This window comes from Aedes aegypti, chromosome 2 (genome assembly GCF_002204515.2).
Source record: "Aedes aegypti strain LVP_AGWG chromosome 2, AaegL5.0 Primary Assembly, whole genome shotgun sequence".
NCBI lineage: Eukaryota > Metazoa > Arthropoda > Insecta > Diptera > Culicidae > Aedes > Aedes aegypti.
The window spans coordinates 431143007-431160001 of NC_035108.1; the positions used below are offsets into that span (position 1 = coordinate 431143007).

The window sequence follows — 16995 nt, forward strand, 5'->3', positions numbered from 1 at the left end:
ACACAAAATTTCCAATGGAAGCGTTATCATACAAACATCGTAAAAAATATTGAGCGTAAATTAAGGTTCTAGTGTATCAAGAAATTCCTACCTTTGAAAATTGTGTAATGCTCAACTTTGTTATAAATGAAATCAAATCAGAAGAGCAGCATATAAATGGCCAGTATGACCATGTAATATAACTTTTCTCAAGTGGTCATATCTTTTTGAAAGCCCATTTGGTCACATATATCCAATTTATCCATAAAACTTATATTGATGAAATAATTGTCGACTTATTTATTTACATTCGTAACCCTTAGCAATATTGAGGTACCATATGCATGTGATACCTATGCATATTATTATTTCCTACTTCATTTATGTTTTCCTGTACACAAAAAATATGAGTGACCTTATCATTATGAAAAGCAGTATAAATAAGCCATTTAAAACACATACTGAAGCCAATTTAAAGAAAGTTAGATCCTATAGAATATGGGACTGTTGCGCGAGTATGGGCAGTTCATCGTGTTGGTGTGTCGTGTCTAGTTTTGTGTGCTATTGAGTAGTTCTGATATGGATAATTTTAAACTATATTAGCTAAAAACATTAAATCCAGGTTTAACGTAATTCCTAATAAGGATTTTTTCAGAATTTCTATAGAATGACCTCAGGAATCAAGCCCTGTTCCAAGTTTTGATGAACAATTACGTTTCACAATAACGTGGAGCCATGTTAGGTGAATGAGATGATTTAGAATCAAAATGAACGAAAATAAGTAGAAGTTTTCAACTCACTTTGGTGCGGGATAGATCTCCAGGCTCTTCTTGCTGCTCTTCCTGCGTCGCAAAATCCGCTTGCCGGTCGCCTTGACTTTCATCTCCAGCGAGCCCCCGCAGTGGGTTCCGATCTTACTTCGATTGGTGGGGCAAAACTTGCGAATCGCTTCTGGCGGTTTCGGTCAACGTGGAGGATAAGGCAGCCGTTGGCGGATTTCATGAAACCAGTATATCCCGTTGATGCGTTTTGGGGTTCGGAATCGATTGATTGCGAGAATTGAAGGGGGGAAAAGATTCGATTCGTTTTGTACTATAAAATGGATTTTTTTTTTTTGGGGAGATCACTAAAACAATAGGCTTTCACTACTGTTACTCTTCAGAATCTTCACTCTCTAGAGCATCATTCCACTAGGTCGTACACTATGAATTCGAACCATCACTACGCGAACTGGAATGCCTCTGGAAAAACAAATCTCGCCTTAGTGGAGTTGCTTTCCGTGCCACTACGAATGTGCAAAGAAATAATGAACTGAAACGAGGCTAGCACTAAAATAAACGGATAACTCTTCTACTAGGCTTCGGTGGCGAACAGCTACTTCAACTTCACAAGGTGCACGACAAACCAAACTATGCATCCATGAATTCATATGGTAGATGGTATATCGTCTGAGGGAGATTACGCCGGCGACACTTTCGAATCCTACCGGAGGTTCACAGTCTGACTTGGCTAAGCTTGGCCTACTCCTGGACACCAATCGCAGACCCAGAATCGAGAGGGCCCTGGAACCGGCGCGCGAGAAAACGGTGAAATCAATTGGCCAAGATCTGGTTTCAAAAGCACGTACGCGAAATTATCACACGTCCTCGTTGTTTTCGTCGGTGGTCTATAGCGTAGCGTGGCGTGCGCGCGCGTACTCTTGCGCTGCTGCGGAGCAAATCCTCAGAGCCTACTGAGCTCTCAGTCAGCGAACGAACTAAACAGCGCAACAGCTGAACTGGGTGCGCACCCACGAATCAACGCCGACGACGAGGAGTTCTGGACGACACTCACCGCCGGGCAGGCAACACAAGAGGGCATCGCTGCTGACCAATACAGCGACGAGTGGCCCGCAACAAAACAACAACCGAGTAGCATAACGATTCGTTTACTGGTTGGTACTGAGTGATGCAGGGAGAGCGCACGCGGAATTGGCAAAATGCGGCGCACAATGGGACCGAGTCAGAAAAAAAGACGATCATAACCTCGAATGAGGGGTCCATTAGGTACATCGCGCAAAATTTCACAGTCCCCTTCCTGATTATGTCACACTATTCATATGGAACCTTTTAATTTTTTGTATGGATTTTCGTGTTGAATCCCCATACCTCCCTAACGGCGTGACGTAACCTATAGAGTAAGGGGTCTTAGATGTAATTTTGCCATGTAAGGTGCTTTTACAACTTTGCACCAAATTATTTCAAAGTTAAGCCACAAAATGTACCGAAACACCCGTTTTTCTATTTTTTATATAGTGTCTTTAGTAGGGTGTCCCAGAAAAAATAAACTCCGAAAAGTCATGATTCTCAACCCTAGAATAAAAGATACGCTTTCATTTTTGTAGAACATGTCAACTTTTCAAAACATAATTGAACGTTTTGTGTAATTTTTCACAAAGCTCAATATTTTTACGTTTTTTTTTATTCAATGACGTAGCCCGATATAATTTTTTTTTTCTATGTAGCTCATGATCCAAACCATCTAGATCATGCTGAAATATTATCAAATTCACATGCACGTAGCCGCTGTTGCTGTCCAAACAGTGCTGCATCAAATTGCTTGCAAGCTTCTGAATAAATTAGCTGAAGACTTGAACTTAGTAAATGTGCGTGATCATTAGGCAGAATCTATAGGATATGTCCAAATTTACATGTTCACTTGCGACACGTACCGACAAAATTGCTAAACAAACAGTGCTGCATTAAAATGCTATCAAGCTTCTGACCAACTTTGCTGAAGACCCGAGCTTTATAGGACGTCGGGATCATGAGCTACAGTCTATTGAAATATAACCAATTACATGTACACTAGCGCCACGTAGGGCGCATCAAAAATTTAACCTAAAGAAGGCCATGAGGTTTCTGAACAACTTTGCTGGAGATTGTAAGTTTAATGTCGTTTTCGATTATTCCCGACGGTGCACCGTGCGAGCAGTGTTGCCACATTTATATCTGTACCTAAGGCTCAAAAATCTTTTTTATCTGTACCAGAGATTCCGAAAATCTGTAACCAAAATCTGTACCACATTCAACATAAATTGATGAAAAAACCCTTCATATCCTAATTAATATGGATATTTACCATGGTTTTTATTGTAATAATTTCACTTATTGCATAAAAAATGTTGTTAAATTCTATGGAAACAGTATTTTTCAATAATAATTTTGTGAGAATTTTCCGCATCCTTTTGATTTTGTGTTACAGACATCGCCATTTCCAAAAATCTGTACCAATCTGTACTTTTTCATGAAAATCTGTAATCTGTACCGTACAGAATCTGTACCAAAATTTAGCAGAAAATCTGTACCTTTCCAGATAAATCTGTACTTGTGGCAACACTGCGTGCGAGTGTAACAATTCTCGCTTAACATTACTAAAGGACCTATGTACAAATGAGAGATTCTCTCCTCTCTCGCTCTCTTTCGATTATAACAGTGAAATACTAAAGCTTTTGGAAAGTTTTTCACTACAGATCGAAAGGCAGTTTCCTTGACTAGCGTTTAATACAAAAATCGCAACAGAATAGGTTAATGTGACTCAGTTATTGATTAAAGAGAAAGTAAACAAAGAGAGCCTCTCAATGTTAGATAGGTCCTTTAGTAAAGTTTCGCGAGAATTCACACCGGAATATAAAACGGTTTCGGTGCAATATTTTGACAGCGTATGATGGTGTTAGTGAAGGCGTCAATCAAAACAAAATGTAATTTTTTCAAATAGATAGAACAGCTGTTTCTGTTATTCATGATGTGCTGTAAGGGATTCGGAAACATTCGATTCATTTGTGTTTTGGATAGTTTGTTAATGGTGTTTACAGCACTGGCTAAAAACATTATTGTCGCACCGCCACCAAGCCGGATCGCGCCAGAGAGACTCGCGACGCGCCTCAACTCGCCGAATTTTGAAATCAGTTTTCTAGTGTGGCGCTGCATTCTTACGATTTATTTGAACATAGCGCAATATTCACATGTTAGTTGCGACGCTCGGGGCCAGAGAAAACAATAATTTTAAATAAGTGTTGGTGTTGATTTCTACCGGATGCATAATACTATGCCGTGAACGAAAAACAAGTTTAGTACATGAATATAAATTTATTTTTTCTAGGGAATTTATACCATAATATATGTTTCGTAATTTAATAAAATATATTTTAAAATCAGAATTTCCATATTTCAATACTATACAAGGACTTGCTATAAGGAAAACTGACTCCACAGATCCTCTCTTTGGCTAACGATTTCGCCAAAACTCATACTTCAGCAATTTTTCTAGCTCTCGATGCTTTAGCTGGACACTTTTGAATTAAATTCCGGACACTTGTACTTTAGCTAGCTAAATTCACTATGAATTTAAAAAAAATGCACTCAAATTCGGCCGAATGAAATGTTTATTGAGTTCATTATATGGACACACATAATAATGCTTTCAATTATGAGCTTTGAAGATTGTTTCACGTTTCGGTTATTCACTTTCCTTGGTTGTAGGAAAACTCAGATTACCTGCTATAATCATTACCATAGGAGCAATTTTTCTGCAATTTTCTTATTTTTCAGCCACCTCTGCATTTTTCTTCCGAGTAGCTAATTTTTAGGCAAATTATAACTCGAACACTTTACGTCCGGATTTTGAAAAAATGGTTCACCGAATCGGACACGCACTAATCGCTCGATAAATACCATATTACACTGCTTTTCTACACTTCGATATGCTTAAATAGTTTACTAAATAATTTTCACACACTAATTATCACAAGAATTCACACAAATTATACTTTTCAATGAATAATCGTTAATTCAACGTTGCCCTTCGTTTGCTGACGAATATGAGCCACAAAAACTGCATTATAAAAGGCGATGTCTGACTGGGGCATCAATTATGTTTTTACCGTTTTGTCTCAAATTCCGAACAGACGCATATTCGGAACACTCGGATTTGTATGGCGATTTGGTTGAAATGTTTCACTGAAATATGTCATCAAATTACCTGAAAATGGCAGTCGATTACAATTCAATTCTACGTCTTCCAATTTGTTTTTTTACCTCGGGAGTAATGTTGATTCTCTAGTTTGAGGTCAGCAAAACTAGTTTAGAAAGATTTGTTTGCGAAATTATTCCTTTGAATACAATCTATTAGTGCTGTTCGGAATTTAAATCAAGGTGTTCGGAATATGAGACAGAATGAACACAGTGTTCGTCATTCGAATCAAAATGTTGTTCCATACTTTTACGTAAAAACAACACTAAACAAGTTTAAATAAATATTTTTTATCGGTTCACCCAACAGCTAACAGTTACACTTTGCGAAGAAATTAAAATTTACAAAATATTAGCTAATTTATGCCAATCAGATACATTTGAAGTCACTGCAAAATGGTCCGAAGGCGCCCAAAACCTCAAAAATCAAATCCGAACAGTTATATTTTTCCCGACTTCCTTAACACTTCTGTGGTTCAAATCCAAAGTTTGAAGTAGATTCATTGGGTTTTGAATTTTATACAGCTCCTTGAGTGGACCGTGGACATGATTTTTCAAGAAAATGAATATTTGCAATCCATCTTTCACAAGCTATTTATGAATTTAAAAAGAGCTCAAGCCGCAATGGTATCTTGAGAGAAGTCGTTTGTATATACATAAAGTACACCTGACTTGAATACAATTTTTCATGAAATTCATACAAAGTGAATTAAAGTTAAAATTGTTCAAAACCCATATTATTTTTTAAAAAAGTACCCTAAGACATTAGTAGCCCGCGAATGCCCGCGATGAGAATAAGTTCATTCGAAAGCTAAAAACAAGAGCTTTCAAGTAGGGTACAAATTATTTTGCGAAAACTTGCGATAGACCACTTTTAACGCGTTTGAAGGTGTACGGAGTGCAATTCTAATCAAATACCGTTTTAACTCATATTCCGAACACAACAGTGACTTAATATGCCTCTGATGGGCATAAATTTGCTAATATTAATGAAAATTTTATTTTCTCCGCAAAGTCTAACTGTTAGCTGTTAGGTGTGCCGTAAAAAATATTAATTAAAACTTGTTTAGTATTTTTTTACGTAAAGGTATGGAACAACATTTTGATTCAAATGCCGAACACTGTGTTCATTCTGTCTCATATTCCGAACACCTTGATTCAAATTCCGAACAGCAAGAATAAATCGCAATCAAAAGAATAATTTCGCAAATAAATGTATCTGAGCTAGTTCTACTGGTCTCGAACTAGAGAATCATCACTACTCCCGAGGTATAAAATAGATTGGAAGACGTTAAAATTGAATTGCAATTGACTGCCATTTCCGTGTAATTTGATGACATATTTCAGCGAAACATTCAACCTAATCGCCATACAAAAACCAAGTGTTCGGAATATGAGTCTGTTCGGAATTTGAGACAAAACGGTAATCCTGTGATACGCTAGTACGTGCATTGCAATCGCTTTAGCCATGAATTGCATACCGAGAAAAAACGAAAAACTCGCTGCTATCTTCTTCTTCCTATTTTCTGGTGTTACATCCCAAGTGGGACAAAGCCTGTTTCTAAGAAGGCAGGTGTTCTTATGAGCGCTTTTGCAGTAATTAACTGAGGACTTTCTTTGCCGATTGACCATTTTTGCATGTGAATATGTGGCAGGTACGATGATACTTTATGCTCTGGCAAGTCGATAAAATTTACTTTACCAAAAAACCCTCGACTGGTGGGATTTGAATCCATAATTCTCAGGTTGGTCTAGCCGAATAGCTGCGCGTTTACCACTAGGACTCTGGGACCCTACGTATACAATATTTTGGTATTATACCTTAATTAAATATTGTCCACACCTATATTTGATATTATTAGGGTATTGAAATACTTTGAATTCAAATTTGAACTGTCACTAAATAATAAAACACAAATGGGGCTTCGTAGCCGTGCGGTTAGTGTCACCAGACTTTTAGCCTCACCATGCTAAGGAGTGTGGGTTCGATTCCCGCTGCAGGCCGGAAAACTTTTCGTGAGGATGGTTCACCGACTGTACCATTAGGCGTTGCATGCTAGTTCGTTGTCTAGTGTGGTGCTTCCTTCAAAGGGCGAAATGCCCACTGGAAGCATTAATGTGTCGGTGTCTTGTAAAAAAAAAAAAATCTCGGCTTATTTAAATGGTTCAACGTAACTATTTCCTTCGACGTGCAGTCTCCAGATGAAATGAAACATATTGGAAAAATAATTCCCTACGTGGACTTGCTTTTGCTTTTAAAACAAGTATTTTAACAGACTGAAGCTATAGACATGACAATCATGCTGAAACTAATTAAATGGATGATACTTGCATCAAGGCAGGGTTAGATCTGAGATATCTATGGACAAATGTGCATGAAATTTTCACATTTTTTTTTCAGACATCACATGAATTTCATCATATATTTTGAGTGATTTTTTCAATAACAAGTTCATCGTAGTGATTTATTTTACAAATCTGAAAAATTGGCGTTATAAATAAAGAAGGTTAACATTTAGACGATCATATTTACTTATGGTGGTTTTTGTGTAGAGTTTCCATATCTTTGTATGAATAGTTAATATTTTTTCTGTCAAAAATTTCACTTTAGTCTAGTTGCTTTTACTATTGGAGTTGTGCATGAAAAAATTACTCAAAACTATATGTTGAAATTCAAGTAATGCCTGACATGCTGTGAAAATTTCATTTAAATCCGTCAATAAATAACTGAGAACTAGCCTGTCCAAGATAAATATTTTGTATAGAAGATTGAAAAAGTTGAAAATGTATTGTCTAAACCTGAATATTCTAATTATCAGTCCAAAACAAGAAAAAAATGAAAACAAAAGTTCATAATAGTTGAATATGGCGTAAAATATCTCAAATATATGATTTCAGCCATATAAAAGAGTGTTTGAGGTTTTGTGCACTGTTGGCCTTAAGTGTTCGGAATATGAGTCAAAACGGTATGTTATTACTTTTCTATCAATGGTTACTAGATGAGAAATCATAGTACATTGATGAACAATGTTACAAAACTAAGATGTGAATAATTAAAATCACATTATTATTCAAATTCACATGTAAATCAGCGAATAATATCACAATGTCCGGATATTGGTGCCGTCCGGATTTTGATTCATCACGGTTGTAATAATAAATTCACACAAGTAGATGAAAAAAACCGAATTTAGTACTATACCATTTAATTCCACTAGAGTTTGTATCCTGAAACTGAAGACGGCCTTACAGTTGAGGTCGAAATACGCGTATCTGTCAAAGGATACAAACTCTAGTGGAATTAAATGGTATAGTACTAAATTCATTTTTTTCTCATCTACTTATAGGTATTATACTAAACAGCTCGAAGTTTTATTATTCAATTCACACAGTTTTTTTTTTCTGTAGTTGTAGTTGTTGAACTAGTTTGCCTTCATTATCACTAATTATAAATCCGTTCACTTAAATTCAACAAGGGTTTCTGATGTAATGTCCGGATTCAAAACATTTGGCCATAATTCACCCTCCTATCACACCTTTTAGTACACATTTACCAATGTGCTTCAATGCTCTTATATCACATTGCACATTTACATCATATTCCTCGACTGTGATGTCACCGAATTGTAAAACTATCGTTTTTAGTAAAGTTCAGTTGAAATCACTTCACTAACAAGATAATCATTCGACCTGCGTTTGTCAACACTTCTACCGAATAAACCTACGATACGAAAAAATGACGTCCAGACGGAGTGACTTATTTATTTTACATTTTTATTAACTATTTGGCAATGATAACTAGATTGATATTTGTAATATGATAGTAAAATGATCAGGAATACCATTTATAGTTAATATGATTATCTGGCAGAATAACATTTACTTTTTCGTTTACTCAATGAATATTGTCAGAGTGTCCGAATATTGGTACTGTCCGGATTTTAATTCATCACGGTATAAAAGATTTTTGTACTGCTTAAATTCCATAGGTAAAACATTATTGTTATTTTCAACAGTTTGTCGCAGTCTTTATTTCAATTGATTGGAGAATCTTCAAATCAATAGAAAACAAATTCGTCAACTACAGCTCCATTGGTCGTTAACGTAATGAGAACCGTTTTTCCCATGTCTGGACGATTTTCTTCATATAAACTTCAAGCACATTTAGCCTCTCCTTAGAGTTGATCGATACCGCTCAAATTTTTACAGTAATTTTTCATAGTCTGACTAATATGGGCCACCCTAGGGCACACAGACTACGATTTTTTGTAGCTATTTAGTTTGGTTGTAAAACGAAGTTATCAAAGACAAGGGAAATTCTGTAGTGTAATTTTGTATCATTATTCAACATAATTACGAAGAACAGCCAATGTTAAAAAGAAGGGAAAATATGCTATGAAAGCAAATATGTATGTAAGTAAGTTCCATCAATTTGTGTTGTGCATAGAAAGCCTTGACTTGAAAATTCAATCAGAAAGAACAGTCAATTAAAAAAAGAAAGAATAACTATGAAAACAATAAAATGATTATTTATTCTCACAACTTGAGCCAAACTTCGATCATATAACATACGGTCAACTCTCAATAACTCGATATTGAAGGGACCATCGAGTTAGGGAGGTATCGAGTTACAGAACAGAAAACCAATGCAACTGCGATCCAAGGGACCATCGAGGTAGCCATGAAAATCAACTTTTACTATGGTTCTCTAACTCGATATTGAGATACGAAAAATCGAGTAAGGGAGAGTTGACTGTAGTTGTAGTTGACACCTCATTTCCCCTTCGTGGTCTTTTGTCCATACAAAGTTTTAGAATTTGTTTTTTGACATAGATTTCATATATGACTAAGGGCCGATTTCTTCACCTTCGCTTAAGCCGTAAACCACGTTTACCCATACGATTAAACCAGGTTTAAGGCCTAAGCGGTGGTGAAGAAACCGCTTATTCGTGGTGTAGGGACGGCCCCTTAGATGGAACACAAATGCCATTGAAGGCTTCTATAATCAATTAAATTTGTTATTCAAAGCCATAGATATCAAACAAATTCGGTAGATATTTGCAGGCTGAATATTATGTTAAACGAGCAAAAAAGCATTACAGTTGCCTCTCCACATCTCGATATTGAAGAGATCATCGAGATAGGGCGAGATCGAGACTAAGAACATTAATTCAATGAACACTAGATTGAAAATCACTCCGTTACTAGGAAAATAATAATCAAACAAACTTCATTTCAAGTTTCCAAATTATCCTGAATCATTTAGATTTGATCTAGTAACCTTATATAATGTTCATATCGACATATGGAGAGAAAATTGGGAACAGAAAATCAACATCGAGATATGGAGATATCGATAAAAGGAGGATATCGAGATATGGAGAGTGAAATCGTATGCAAAGAAAGGGACCAAAGCAAACATCGACATAGAGAGAGATATCAAGATATAGAACATCGAGATGTGGAGAGTTGACTGTATTGAACAAGAATGAAAAATTGAAACGAACTATACAACGCAGAGCTGAAAGTTACCAGGCATCACTCAATGCATCGAATCCATTTTGACTGAACAGTAAGACCAGGACAGCAAACACTCGCTTTTCCCAAACAGTGGATTACAACAAAATTGTAGCACAATTATATCAGAATTTGTTATAAATAACAAGTTTTGTTTCATTTTTGTTAGAAGCACTTTCAGTTGATGGAGTAAATTATAACGGGATTAAAACAAAATCAGTTATGATAACAAAAGCTGTTTCAAATTTGTTCCTGTTTAAACTTAATTATTACACAATTTGTTGTAAGGAAAAAAAAGAGCAATTCAATCCAGGCAACTTTCCCTATCTCGATATTGAACGGACCATCGAGTTAGGGAGGTATCGAGATACAGAACACATGTTCTTAGAATATTAAACTTTTCGTTATTTGACATTCAATTTATTGATTTTAACGTAAACAATAAAACAATTTTACCACATTTAGGGGGAGATCCCCCAGTGCCGGACAGCACCCAATAACGTACAAAGTCGAAACATTGAGAAATCATGGTCCAATCAAGATGGTGTATGTTGACTAATGTTTGCGTAGAATAACACATCCTTGAAATATTCATGCCTTTTTACAAAAATAGAAAAGTTTGAAAATCTTTAAAAAATTGACGTATTCTCTTAATTTTGAGCCTTTTTAATAATTATTTTGAATATGAAAAAAAATACTTTGGATCACGCAAGCATGATCGAACATAATCCTAATTTTATGGTATGAATGTATTTTGTACCATAATTGATCTAAATATGGACAAATTCCAATTTTCGTTAAGCAGCTCCTGTCCCTCAGTTTCGGACAACTTGATTTGTTATATAATATCTTTGTAATTATTGCGTCAGTGTCTCAAAATACTTTCATTTTTCATGGGTTCCGTCGATCATGGTATCAAACATGCAATAAAATTAAGAAAAATGAACATTCAGAACAACATCGTAAAATGTGCTATTTTTCATCATATATGTAAGAGGTTTTTGATAGGCATCTGGCAAACTAAGAAAAACTCAAATTATTCTTGTAAATGTTGCAAATGCATTGAATTGATAATTATAAACTATTCCTATAGTGTACACATTCAATGATGTACAAATTTGCAGAATTCGAGGCATTTCCAGATCGTGTCCGGAATTGGGTGTCACCTTTCAAGATCGATCAATTTGGTACTAAAATACATCATCAAAATGCATCGTCAAAATTCATATTTATATTTTTAAATTTCTTTTTGAACACTATAAAAATGATAATATTTATCATAAATGGGTAACACGAGCCCATAAAAACAATATTTTTCGAATTATGAATTTAGTGGCTTAAGTGTCCGGTACTGGGGGATCTCCCCCAACCTTTGTGACATTTTTTTTTTAAATTGAAAATTTTATTATCCAGAAATGGGCAGTAAAACTCCATTTTACTTTCAATTTAATTCTAATATTGAAATTCATGGAATTTACTTACATTTGGAGAAAATATCATGAAAATATCGAGTTAGAGAGGAAAACTCACATAGGAAACTGAAACAGATCGCATCGAGTTAGGGAGGCATTGAATTACAAAGCTATCAAAGCATGCTAGATTGAAGGGACCGCGCATTTCATCGAGTTAGGGAAAATATCTAGATACAGAACATCGAGTAAGGGAGAGTTGATATATAACTAAGTTTATAATAATTCAGTTATGGAAACAACCAAATGAGTTATATTTTTGTTTAAATTTTAACATATTTCGTTTCAAGTTTGTTGAATGTGGAGGAAATTGTGTTTTACTTTTTGTTTTTTTTTTACTACTAACCAGCCAAAATAATAACATATTTTGTTAGAAAAAGCGCGCTAACTAAGTATCAACATCTGTCACTACTCTCCACTGGTCAGGTTTAAACGATGTTTTTAGACATAATTCCGATATTATTCAATTGAGATTCCCAATAATGACTTTAATGGATTGAGGTCGGTGTCCGGGATTCGATGCTTTTGGGCAATTTAAATCAATTCGGTAAATACATGTTTAACGACAAAACAAAAAAAAAATGATTCTAGGGAATATTTTTCTGGGAAATATCTCATTCTGAGGAATGCATTTCTGGGTAATGTCTTTTTCAAAGAAATGACGTTCTTGGGTTCGACTTTCTGGGAAACTTTTATATATCTGGACACAACTACCATCTTATCAAACAGAATCGCTCAAACGTGAACAAGTTCATCCCGTTTTACAGCATTCCACTAAACAGCTTGAAAATTTATTAACCTACTCAAATTTTGTTTATTCATATCCCAGTGATTACACGTCCAAATAAAACTCAAGCGAAATGCATTGAGCTAATTCAATTATATTGAACAAAAACATTTCTGAATTTTGTTTACTAAACTGTATGTTTTGACATTTTTAACTTAAAGTTTTGACATTTGAAAAAAACTAGACTGATTATCTCAGCATAGGAATGGCCAAGCAACACCTTTTCTCATTGCAACATTCATGTTTTAATACAAACTTTATCACGCATATAAAAATTAACACATATTGTTTGAAAATGTTGTGGAAAAACATGACGTTCGTGCAGTATTATATTGAAAAATAAAGGCATAACAGCCTCAATATACACGTTCAACCCAATTCACTATTGCAAATTGTGATTTATGTTCAAGTTTATATTTTTCGCTGATCAATTGAAGCAAAATGAGTCATCTGTGCGGTGATGCAAAATCAATAAGTCATACAGAAATGTACTAGAAAATTATTAATATATGTATGAGAAGACAAACTTCAAACTTTTAGCACCATATTCTCATATGGGACAGTTGTACCTTTATGGGCAGTATTGATCTTTTTAGTTCATAGTGATTGACAATATGGTGTTTCAAATTTGATGCTAGTAATTCACTTGTGTTGGTGTATTCACAGTTAAAATCTTTATAAATTTCGAAATTGAACTTTTTTGACATTAAACGATGGCTTTTGATCCACAATTCAAAGGAAACATATAAAAGTGCTACTATAGGAACAGAAATTAGAAATAGTGTTACTATAGGCACATGTGTTCCTATAGTGACACAAGCGATAATAAATACAAATATATGAGTTTTCGTAGTTTTCATGTTTTTCCCACAAAGCTAAGATAAAAAGCTTTCAGATGATGTAAAAATAATAATAGCTAGCGTTATTTTTTCGATTTTATACGAATATTTGGTCTAAGCTATGCGGCTATTGGTACATCGACCCTACATAAACAAAAATATGTCAGGTCCTCAAAACTATTTTTACATCTTTTTTTATGATTTCACTTATCACCAGAGCATGTCGAATAGCATCAAAAATGTCTATTGATTCACAATTTCACAATTCGTAGTTGCTAAAGTGCTTCCGAAAGCCCAACAAGACGGTTCGTTTTCGGGACGCCAAGAGCTTCTCTGTTGTTTTATGCGCGTTTTGCTGGGCCCTGCTTTCAAAAAACCCAAGTAATACGGTTCGTTTGCGGGACGCCAAAAAGTTTCGCGGTTCGCGTTGTGCGAGTGCGAAAAGATATTCGGGTTCAGCCAAGGATGGATTACCAACTGGTGAACTGGTAAACATTTTTTTCATGACAGCATTACTTTTAAGTAATTTAGCAAACTTTGTATGGTTCGTCACTACAAGTGTTATCGTTTTTCCTGTTTTATATAATGTTAATAAACATATATTTTATTTTTTCGCCATTACTGAAAACATATTTTGAATGGTTCAACTTATAGATGTTCTAACAAAATCTTTTCATCTTGAGAGTAAAACTCACAGCGTAACTTTTCATACAAACTGCGTATGATTCGAAATTACTACTTTTTTGTAATTATAATCAATATTATATCATAAAATATAATCAATATACATCTATTTTCCCGCCATTATTAAGAACATCTCTTGAATATTTCAACTTATGATTGTTGACGTGTTTTTCAAATCTTATTCTTTTTCATAACTTTTCATCTCGAGACAAAAATGCAAAACTAGATTTCGCCTAGAGTCGTATTTTAGACTATCAGATCTTTTCTTCTCTCACTAATAAACACCCTTCCTGTGGTTATTGTGGAGATGCAGAAGTATGTTCGGCCTATAGAGGCAATAACCATTACACCCTAACATTCCTCTCCCATTCCTAATGGCTGTGAGAACTTGGGCGGCGCCGTTATTGTTCTATAATATGAAACCTTAAGGCTCAAGAATCCATCATTCAATCATCAGCAATCATCAAAAGTTCAAAACCAGTTTTTTCGTTCAATTTTTTTTAAATATCCTCATCAAAATCTATCATTGCGTTACAGATAGTAAGAGCAGTGCAATGATAGATTTTCATAAGTATTGCTTTTGAGCAAAAAAAAAACTGGTCTTAAAAAAATTGGAAACGATGATGGTTATTGGATAGATTTTCATAAGTATTGCTTGAGCAAAAAAAAAACTGGTCTTAAAAAAATTGGAAACGATGATGGTTATTTTCCTCTTAATCATTTGAATCGAATTGTAATTCTAACCAGTTCCGATCAATCACGGAGTAACAACCATTGACATATACAATCAGTCTATGCTATGTTATGCAATGCTAATAAAACAAATCGTGGCTGCTACTGGTTGACTAGAATAATCGAAATCGCACAAAGAATCAACAGATGTAGCTTGGGAGTAGCAAACCATTTTTGAAGAATCCCAACTTGAATACGTGAAACTAATGAATGTAATGTTTGAAATGATACTAGTAAAGAAATTAAAAAAAAAAATGACGACGCCGGTCATGCCCTCACGGTCATCGAGAAAAGGAAGAAAAGTTAGTGTGACGTTCATTACTACTAAAGACCGAGAACAACTCACCTTTCACAGGAAGGAGTTTTGATGAGGGTAGGATTTAGAAGCTACATGATCATGATTCACCTTGGTAAGTGACGCGAATCATGTAAGCTCAGTTTCAAAAGTCATCTTAATGTTGAACAATCCAAATGCTTTTTTTTCTCGGGAAATGTGACAAATGACAAATTATTCCAAAATTAAATAAAACAGGAATATGGGCTTACGCCGACACTTATTTTGATGAACTCTCAATAATTTGTTGAACAATTATAGAAAAGTAACTTTTCCATGATAAAATGTGTGTTTTCATAAGTATGAAATGAGCCAGAACATTCACAATCTCGGCATCAACACCCGAAAGCTGAGTTGACTGGGTCAGAGTATACTTGAGTGTCGACCTGCTGACCACACCACAGATAGAATTAGATACTCCTTTCAATATGAAAAGGAATGATAACAGCTGTCCTGAATAGTTGAAAAAGGATGTTTTGTATGAAAAAATTCCTATACAAATACAACCGGAAGCCGTAGTGATGGATCAGACTTGACTGATTACTCACGACGGTCTATGATGGATATAACAAAGCATCAAAATATTGAAAATTTAGATGTTGTAAAAATAGTGAATTGGGTGCAGAGCAACTTGGACACTTCCATGATTAATTTTGGCATGGAGAGTTATTCTTTCTCAGCCGAATTGTCTGAAACTTTGAAATAGGAAGCATTTCAATAAGAAACATGTTGTGGCCAAATATGAGATCTGTAGCATAAAAAAAATGCCACTTCCGAAGTGAATCAAAAGTGCCAAGAATAGGATCCCAATGTACTTTTTTTTAATATTCTACCGCTACCAAACTTAGTTATACAGAGTAGGAGTATTCAGCAAAATACGTATTTTGAAAATATAAACAATTTTGTAGAACACAAGCAACGGTCGTATTTTGAGCCCTTTATGGAAGTTTCTGTCTCAATTTATTATTTGCACAGCGTAACCAAGTTAATTAACAAGGCAATATGTAGACATCTATAAGATAAAATGCTCACATGGTCATGTTTAGTCCGAAATATATTGAAAATAATTCAATTGTGAAGCACTGTTTTTCATAATGTTATTACCCCCCAATATATTTTGGAAACTCGAAATATAAATTTTGAACCCCCGGTATTTAAATTCGATTGGAGACACAGCTTCCACAATGTCCAATCGATCGATTACCATTTTTTAACACAGCTATGGATAACTGATGGAATTCTACGCTTTTAGTCCAGAAATTTGAAAAAGGGTTTTGTTTGCATTCGAAAAATTTCTGATGACTTTAGTTTATGTGTGTAATAGTTGCATGAAATAACCGACTGAATTAAACTAATTGCAGTCAAAATACAGACATGTTCCATGTAAATTTAAAACAGTCCTATTTATTCAAATGGCATGCGAACTGAAATGGTTTGGAATTTAACGGGGAAAATTGTTGGAAAATTCCTTTCAAGATCCAAGATATATAGGGGTGCAAATTGTATTTGTTACCCTACATTGGTTACATATACATAATTTTAACAACTTTATATCAATGTTCCTCTAAAAAAAATCAAAAATACTAATTAAATCTCAAAATAATTTGTTACAAAGTTGTTGTAGAACCTTCTGAACATATTCTCT

General features: G+C 34.8%; 1 protein-coding gene across 1 annotated transcript in view; it reads right to left on the bottom strand.

The window, feature by feature from the left end:
- LOC5569868 (P protein) overlaps window positions 1–16995 on the bottom strand; it is a 255338-nt gene that overhangs the window by 209807 nt on the left and 28536 nt on the right. Inside the window, exon 3 of the mRNA XM_021847734.1 lies at window positions 780–930. Within this exon, the coding sequence (XP_021703426.1) occupies window positions 780–862 (83 nt within the window). The 5' untranslated portion in view covers window positions 863–930. The remainder of the gene's footprint in view (window positions 1–779; window positions 931–16995) is intronic.